Source organism: Crocodylus porosus, unplaced genomic scaffold (assembly GCF_001723895.1).
Source record: "Crocodylus porosus isolate Cpor-Errol unplaced genomic scaffold, CroPor_comp1, whole genome shotgun sequence".
In the NCBI taxonomy this organism is placed as follows: domain Eukaryota; kingdom Metazoa; phylum Chordata; order Crocodylia; family Crocodylidae; genus Crocodylus; species Crocodylus porosus.
In genome coordinates, this window is record NW_017728906.1 from 188,284,595 (window position 1) to 188,293,925 (window position 9,331).

At 43.4% G+C, this 9,331-nt stretch overlaps 1 protein-coding gene across 4 annotated transcripts in view; it reads right to left on the reverse strand.

Annotated features, from left to right (window-relative positions):
• The window catches only part of LOC109306785 (putative N-acetylated-alpha-linked acidic dipeptidase), a 49,868-nt gene that overhangs the window by 25,029 nt on the left and 15,508 nt on the right, over window positions 1-9,331 (reverse strand). For 2 of the 4 annotated variants that reach the window (XM_019530355.1, XM_019530354.1), the window contains exons 5-6: window positions 5,117-5,303; window positions 3,226-3,319 (exon numbers count right to left, since the gene is read on the reverse strand). In XM_019530355.1, the coding sequence (XP_019385900.1) occupies window positions 3,226-3,319; window positions 5,117-5,303 (281 nt within the window). Of the gene's footprint in view, window positions 1-3,225; window positions 3,320-5,116; window positions 5,304-9,124; window positions 9,280-9,331 lie in introns of those variants that run through there. The other 2 variants (XM_019530356.1, XM_019530357.1) reach the window with 2 other exon arrangements.

Genomic DNA, 9,331 nt, shown 5'->3' on the forward strand with positions numbered 1-9,331 from the left:
AAAGGAATGGATATAGAAAAAAAAGAAATGATATAGGGATAACAATACTAGTATTGAAGTTAGGCTAGTATAGCTAAGCTGTCACTGTAAGCTGTATCCTATCCAATTCTCTGCAAGTAGAAGACACACTCCCTAGTTAGACAGTAGCAGCTAGGAAGCAGTCTGAGTCAGTGTCTTTCAGATGCTGCTCTCCGGCAAGAGACAGGCTGACAGCTTAAGCACTCACAGGCTTATATGCTGTTTTTAAACTTTTTAGGTCCCTCCCCCAGACCAGTGGGATTGGAAGTGACCTCAGGGACAGTTGGCAGACACTAACCAGGTACAGATGTCAGTCTGTTCCCCCTCTCTCCCCACTCCCTCTCCTTACTTTCTCTTTCCCCACAAGCCCAGCTTCAAAACACCTTCGAAATGCTAAAACATCTTTGAAACATTTTGACTCGTTTGATTTTGTTTTGAAGGTTTTGACACGTCTCCCATTTTGTTTCAGATTCGAAGTTTTGAGCATCAAAACACTTGAAACACCTCCAAAAGGAATCCGCAGTCGAAATTTTGCACGGCCCTAATAGGTAGTCTAATTGCACAGTGGCATGCCAACAGATGGTTCTTAATTGCACCCACGGAAAACATGCACATACTACAAGAGACAGAATTTGGCCCAGAAAGAATGAGTGACAGAAATGTAAAGAACCGTTATAAGTGAGTTAAAGGTAAACCTGAGGCTGACAGCTTCATGCAAACAGTCTAGAAGTATTGTAACATTTCTATTTCTGTAGCACTTCAGAGTTACACAGGCTTTGTAAAACCAAACCAAATAGGACATGTCTGTCTTGCCTTATTCACAGGAAGGAAATGTATTATAGGTTACTGTGTGGAAAGAATCTATTCTACCAGAAGAGGAAAAGATTAAGGCCCAGCAGCTGAACAATGAATGAAAGACAAATGATAAAGGAGTGGGCTTTGCAAAGCATAAGTGACTTAAGAGGTGAGATCCTACTGAGAGCCAATGTGATTTAGCTTCCTAGGTCATTTTGCCCTATTGAAATTTTTTGCTCAAAGTGAGAAAATTAACAAGAAGTTACATTGTAGATACTAAAAAAAAAGTTTGCTTTTTAAAAATGCCCTCTCATTGTTTTTTTTATAGTTTGTGTACAGAAGACTTACAACTGAGTGTGGGCGACAGTGAGTTCAAAATTTTATAACATCCCCAGGGCTCCAGGATTTTCATATGAGCATTACCAGTAATGACCCTCATGGTCTAATTTTTCAAATACCCCTGCCAAGATATTTGTGAGTACGATTGTTAAGCTTTTTGTTCTCAACCCTGAATGCTGGCTTTTTTCTGGCTCAAATCAAGATTCCTGCAAGGCAGAGAGAGAGACACAGAGAGAGCAAAAGCACTGCTGTAGAGCAGAGACCAGGAAGAAAGAATAGACTGAAGAATATGTACCAGCACACAGTGTCCCATTTACCGCTGCTCCCTAAACCTCTGACGCACAACCACATTAGATGCTATTGCTTGAAGATTACTGAGTTTCAGTTTGCATAGGACTTATAACAATTAACTTATAACTTGAAAGTATATATAAATGATAGTTATACATATACATAAACGACTGTAAATTATTTGGAGCAAAGCAAGCATCTGCCTCCATCACTGATATTTGTGTATATGAGTAATGTTATATATGAGCGTTGGTTTTTTTAATTTAATAGAATTATACATTACTTGCATCTGCATTTGAAAAATGAAGAGCCATCTCAGTGATACCCTGAGAGCCTCTGAGCACTACTATACCATAAATCTCAAATCATAAGAATGGCAAGGTTATTTAAACAATATCCTTTATTGGACCAACTGAGTAGCTGGAAAAAAAAATTTAGGCAAGCTTTTGGGCACAGTCATCCTTCTTCAGGCATAGCGACTGGGAGCCTCTGCTGGTCTGAGACTTCAAGGAATGAGAGAAGCTAAAAGTGTAACAGGAGGTCAGTGAAAATGTAAGAAAGAAATGTAGAAAGAGGCAGCACAGGTGCGGGTTGCCGAGACAACCAGTTTGGTCAGCTGACCAGAAGGGGGCAGGGCCTGGCCTATATAAACAAGCCAGGCTGAGGCTGGAGGGTCAGTTCCCCTCTGGCAGTTGAGGAAGAGGGAGCTCTGCTGGGGTAGGCAGAGCAGAGAAGCCTGATGGCCTGAGCAACTTCTGCGTTGACAATACTGGGTGGAGGAAACCCTGGTAGGGATATGGATGATGGTTAGCCAGTTGGCTTGAGTTTATGTTGTAACACAGGAGTGTGAGTTTTCTGTTTCGTAGTTGTGTAAGACCAGAGGACCGGGTGAGGCTGTTAGGGGTTGGAGGAGGCCTCATAGGGGCTCCACAGTAGCGTGGAGACCCAGCACCGGAGAGAGCACCACGTTTTGGGGTGTATTGACCCCAGCCCCAGTGCGAGCTACGAGAGCACAGGGAAGAGGCCCCAGTGCGGGCGAGGGCAACAGAGAAGGATGAGCCAGAGGACCCATGAGGGCATGGGTGACTGTAAGACCCACGCGTAGCTCCAGAGGCTTTAGTTGCAGTGTTATCGAAGGCAGGGCACAGACTGGGACGTCGCAGAGCACCGTGCCAAAGAGTGTAAAAGGCAGCCTCCCTTTAGCAATATTACCATCAAAGACGTGGTGGGCGAGATAAAGAGGGTGCATTGAAACCAATTTGGCACGGTAGGTAGGGAGTGCTAGGGGAGTTCGCGGCACCCCTAGGTCGCGTCCTGCCACAAGGTAGAAATCAGAAAGACAAAAGGTAAAACAAGTAAGGGAGGGGGAAGCAGGCAGGGGGAAAAAGGCCAAAGGGAGACAGTGGTGATAGAATACAAGGTAGAAAGAAGTTGGCAGTGAAAAAGGAATTAGGAGATCAGGAATGAGGGATGCAGAAAGTGCAACAGGATTTACATTTTCACTGACCTCCTGTTACACTTTCAGCTTCTCTCATTCCTTGGAGTCTCAGCCCAGCAGATATCCCCTATCCCTGAAGAAGGGTGACTGTACCCGAAAGCTTGCCTAAAACGTTTTCTCTAGCCACTCAGTCGATCTACTAAAAGATATCACTCAAAGAACCTTGCCTATCTATGTCCTTAAACTAACATTGTTTTCTCTCCTTCCTTCCAAATACTTCAATACTTTGAAAAATAATCTAACGAAGTTTCCCTTTGCCCTCCTTCCCTTCCCCTTGTACTTACCGTAGTAACTCGTCAGCATCATGGTAACCAATGGGATGGACAGGAATTTTTGGAAGACCTACACCACTGGCTTCATCATACCGATAGGTGTACTCTGGAACCAGAGAGCCACTTTGTATGCAATGCAGAGGAGCGATTCATACGACTTCTAGCCTCGCTGTGCCAAGGAGTTAGGGATAATTATCCTGCCACCCTGAACTGAGCTTGCCATTTCTACAAAACACTATATTTTCTACACTGCAGAAACACATTTTTCAGAAAGGCTTTTCCCAGATTCTCCCTTGGTGTCCACAATTCTGCATCTAAAACTGGCTTGGGATCGTATAATTTAAACGTTTCTCTCTAGAAAGTTCCTTTTTGTGTTTGCTTTGTTGGGATACCTTAGCATGACGTGCCACCAGTCAAGCTGGGAAAGAGTCATCCTGGTAGCCACTCACTGGCTGCTGGGCGGGCAGGAATCTGGCCATGCCCCAAACAGCTTTCAAACCAAAAGGGCAGAGTGTGGCAAACTGCACAAGTTTCCGCGTGACCTCACAGACTGGCCCTGTGACAACACCTTGTTTTGACTGTGGTGCCAGCTCTTGTTCCCTGGTCCTGGGCTCTTAGTATCACTCCCTGATAAGGTTGTAGGCAGCCACAAGATCCCTCCTCAGTCTCCTCTTCCGGAGACTGAACAGATTCAGGTCCCTCAGCCTCTCCTCATAGGGCTGGCCACGGAGGCCTCCAACCATACGAGTGGCCTCCTCTGGACCCTCTCCAGGTTCTTCACGTCCTTCTTGAAGTGCGGCGCCCAGAACCGGACACAGTACTCCAGCTGCGGCCTGACCAGCACCGCCGCATAGAGGGGCAGCAAGACCTCTCTGGACCTGTTAGTGATGCCCCTGTTGATGCAGGACAGGCTGCGGTTGGCTCTGCCTATTGCTTCGTCACACCGGCGACTCATATTCATCCTGGAGTCAATCATGACTCCAAGATCCCTCTCTGCCCCTGTGCTGCCGAGAGGGTCAGCCCCTAACCTATAACCATAATGCTGGTTCCCTCTCCCCAGGTGCAGCACCCTGCACTTGTCCTTGTTGAACTGCATCTATGCTGCCACAGGGTCAGTTCCTGACTAGGATGTAAGCTGTAGCTTCCTGATTCGGGCTCCTTGACTGACTTGTTCATGACCCTGTTCATGACCTCAGTATGCTGACCTTGTCTTTGACCCTACCTTGACTTTGGCTCTGGACTCAGACCGCTGAGCCTGAGCCTAACCACTAGGCACCTCTGCCCATGCTACAGCTGTGACACTTAAGTCCAGAATTTTTTGCCAAGAACCATAAAGAAAGGTGAACAACCAATATCCTATGGGTGAAAGGACTCAATTGGAACATGGGAGATCCTAGGTCAAGGCCTTTCTCTGCCTCATATGGAGCACAGAATTGAACGTGGGTCCTCAACATCCTAGGTGAGTGCCTTAACTATTGTGCTCTTGTGGTCTCTTTCCATTCTTCCATTACACAATTAGAAAGTTGACGTTCTTGTTTTGGAGTGGAACAAAAACAAATGTTGAAATGCCTCACAAAATTCTTATTTTCTGGCCAGCCACAATCTTTTGTGTAGGCAACATTCCCCTATTTGGAAGCCATTGCTGAACATAGTTCATTAATAGGTTGGGGGAAGATTGGGATTTCTTTCATATGAAAGTGTCCCGTGCAGAAATGAAACAAAAGATGAACACTATTTCCTTTGTGCAATGGCAAGAGCTGTGGGATTTATGTCCATCTGTTCCAAAGGACAAGCGCTATCTTATAGTCTGCTCCCATCCACCCCTGAGATCCAGCCAGTCTGGACCTATTGGGACCACCGCAATTTCATCAACAAGATTACCATGACTCACAACATTACTTACCTTTTGCTGGGTAACCTGGTGTGAGGGGATCCCCTGCGCCATTCAGGTTCAATACGTTCCCACGCTGGGCTCCACCTCCTGGAAGGTTCCAGCCTTTTGGATAGGGATCTACCCCAGGGGTGCAATAGTCAGCAGGGTCTGAATACAGAATGACTCCCTTGGCACCAGCCAGTTCAGCATTTTTCACCTGAAAAAGCAGAGCCCCATTCCCCATTTAGTCCTCTACCAGGTCCTGATCTCTCCAGACCCTAGTCCCAATGGGTGTAGAAAATGCTCAGCCCTTCCCAGAATAGACTCTGTTTCTTTGCACTGAAGGACCTGACTAAAACACGATTACCTTTCAGATCCCACAAAAGACAGCAGACATTGTGACATGTCTTAGAATCAGATTCTTATTTACTCTGAGGCTCTTTAACACTTCTCTAATGATGGAATGGGTTATAAATTACATTGACATCCACTGAAGTGCCCCCTGACATGACGTGAATATCATGAAGAGCTAAATTCTATTTCCCTTGGGCCGACGTGGCATTTGCAGTTTCATAGGAAAGTACGGCTAGAAGGGACCTCGCAAAGTCATTTCATCCAGTCTCCCTCTCAAGGCAGCATCATCCCCAACTAAATACCATCCCAGCCAAGTGTTTTGAAATTTTCCAAGGATGCACATTTCTCTAGGTAGCCTGTACCAGTGCTTGACTACCTTATAGTCAAAGAATCATAGAAACATTAGAAAATTAGTGAAAAACTTCCTCTAAATCTTCAACCTAAATGTTCCTGGCTGCAGTTTGAGGCTGTTGCTCTTAGTCCTGTCCCCTGTGGCCAATAAGAAAAACTCATCTCTATCCTCTCTGGTTGCTTATAGAGGTTGAACCCACCCCAACAAAATGGCGCTTTACTTTAAATTCAGTGCGCTCCCTTCCCAAGCTCAGCACATGCCCAAAAGAGGCATCACATTAGTTGGACCCAGCTCACCCAACATCTGTATCAATTGGCTGCTTTAGCGGGGCTTTTTGGGCACTTTTATCTAATAGCTGATTGAATCAGCTTTACATAACTGTGCCTAAAAGCCTTGCTGAAGCTCCCGATCTATATAGATGCTGTGGAGCTGGGTCAAACTAATGTGCTGCTTCTTCCGGTAAAGCGCATTATTTTTCTTTTCTTTTAACGTCTGTAAGCAGCCCCTGTAACTGCCTTGCAGGTATTTGAGCAAAAGAATCACTCCCTTAACTTGCAAGTGATGCTCCTATAAATACAACCTGGCCATTTTTCCACAACAAGAGCACACTGTTGGTTAATACTCAGCTTATGAGCAGGTCCTCCTTCTCCCTTCTCCATGCTATTTCCAGCCAGCATGCATGCAAGACAATTCTACTTCACCCCAGAGAAAAATAAAATCCCGAATTGTGTGAAAGCATCAAAAACTGCATTTATGTGGCTGAGTATGTACCATTTACGTGCATGAAGTGAAACAAAATTTAGCCTCAAAAGCCTTTAGGTCAAACAGAATTGGGCCCATCATTTTCTTACATCGTGCAATTCCCTGTTGAGTTTGGTACCCTGCTGGGAAGCTGATATAACACAGATATTTGGGACTTGTTGCTACTTTGAATCCTACCCAAGAGATAAGTGGACCAACATGGACCAACCTTCCCCAGAGCATGACTGCACCAAACATAAATCTAGTTGGTATCTTGCCACTCAGACAAAAGCAACCACCTGACTAATGAAATGCTGAGTGAACAATAAAAAATGTTTAAGCAGTATGGAAACATGCTGAATTTTTAGTTGGTAAAAAATACATCGACTCTGAGGATCTCCTGAGAGGTCTCTAGGTCATACTAGAAAGAGAAAACTTTTAAAGCAGGGATGGGCAATTAATTTGGGCGGAGGGCCGCTTACTGAATTTTGGCAAGCCATCGAGGGCCACATGACAGGCAGCCAGGGGCAGATAAATATTAATTTCCCAAAAAATTTAGGGGCCCCACGGGCCAGATAGAATGGCTTGGCAGGCTGTCTCTGGCCCACGGGCTGCATTTTGCCCACCCTAGTTTTAAGGGCTCAAATCTGCTACTCAGTTGAAAACAAGTGTAACTGAAGAGTAATGGTGTACTTTCGTCTTATAAAGGCAAAAAAGCCTATTCTGTGTATTGTTTCACACAGGGAAGTGTTTTCATATTCATTATTTTGGTAAACAGCATCACTGCTTAACTCTGCCAGCTGATTTGGTTTTGAGATGCCATCTATCTTATCTTAGCTTTCTAAAGAATTTTGCTGCCCAGTAACACATACCAGAATAGTATATGAGGGGCAAATAATCTGCAACTCAGTGTCACAGTCCAGGTATTTTAATCAAAAACTACCACAGGTGACTAGGAAATGCACTGTTTGCCTTTATCCCCTACCCTATTCTTAATCAATATAAATATAATCTGACAGTGCAGTCACTCCATCAGACATGCATGAACTAATTTTTCAGTAGAAGACACAGCATTTCCCACACATTGACACAGGAATTAGTTTATTCGCTGTTCCTTTTAGCAACAATTAAGCCATGTAATTTCCAAGCTTTAGAACTGCTGCACATTACACACCTTAAGTGTGAGATGACTTTAAATTAATTTTAATTAATGGTATAAAAACAATGCCCTCTCTGATTTTATTAACCTTTTCTATCCAACTGGTTTCTATATATCCTAGGACCAAAAAAGCAATATTAGATGCAGAATAATTTCTGAATATTATATTACATTATTTGTATGATATTTTATACATGAGACTGATAACTATTATAAACAAGTGTTTATATAGTTGGGCATAAAATATTCCTGAAGGGAATATCACAAATTTGGTGTCCTTGTTTAAAGTTAGCACTTGAGTCTCTGAGTTAACTGAAAATATGTAAATCACCTATGAAATGTAATCCTGCTGAAATTCAAGTTGAGGGAACATTTTAGCATTGACTTCAGCAGTAATTAGAGCAGGTGCGGGTCTCAATAGTGACTTTCTCTCTCCCTCTGACTGACCCTCTGAATCCTCTGCTTCCGCTTCACAAATATAGCCCTCATTCGGAAACATATCCCCATTCAGGAAAGCCCTTAAATATATTTAAAGTTAAGCATGTGCTTAATATGTTTCCTGAATTGAACTTGAAGTATTAGGAGAAATCAGTAGGCTTTTTAAAAAAAAAATCGTAGTTTAGAAAAGAACTGGACTAATGTATTCTTAAAGCATTTGTTCTCCATATCATCTGATGTGGGCATATACGGATAAATAGGATGCTTAAAATAAATCCTCTTTTGAATTACTCCCTGCTTATTTCAGGGGAATCTTTAAACAGAAAGATGTTATATTCATTTTAAAGCAGTTTAGTTGGGAAGCTGCATGTGTGTTACAAGCATATCACCCATATTTTGGAATATTCAACATGAGCAGATAGCTAGAGAAATGAGTAACATTTATTTTAATGTGCTCATATGAAAGAGCTAGGTTTGTAGTCTGGAGAACAGAAGACTTGGGGAGGGAGAGGGAACTTGATAGCAGGGCAATTCCTGAAGGGCGATTCTAAAGAAGACGAAGACAGCCTTTTCTCAGTTGTTGTAGGGGAAAGGACTACCAGTAATGGTTTTATATAGCAGAAGGGGAAATTTAGGTTGGTAGTTAGGAAGAACTTTCTGACTATGAGGGTGGTTAAGCACTGGATAGAGAAGTTGAGGAATCTTCATCCTTGGAAATTTTCAAGAGCAGGTCATGTAGCCACTTGACTAGGATGGTTCAGTCAGGGATGATCCTGCCCTGAGTAGAGAGCTGGAGTGCATGACAGTCCTTTCCAGCCCTACTTTCCTAAGAAAGTGTGTCTCATAGTCAAAAATCCTCTTTGAACACAGTTTAATAACAAACTCAGTTACTCTAAGATCTCCAAAAGATTTAAAATGTGTATGTCAGCCATAGAGGAGGCATATCTGAAACACAAACTGAGTATAGATGGAAATTTTATATCGGGCACATTACCTTGTTTCCTCTGAAGATTTTCCCATATCTGACAATAACGATCTTTCCCGTACAATTGATTCCCATCTCTCTCTCCAGTTTGAAAAAGTCTTCAGTGCGGCCATAATTGACATACACTAACTCGCCCTAGTAGACAAGAGGCACAAGTGGAAACAAGGGTGACTAAGAATATGATCTAATAAGCAGATGGCATGGAAGCAATGAACT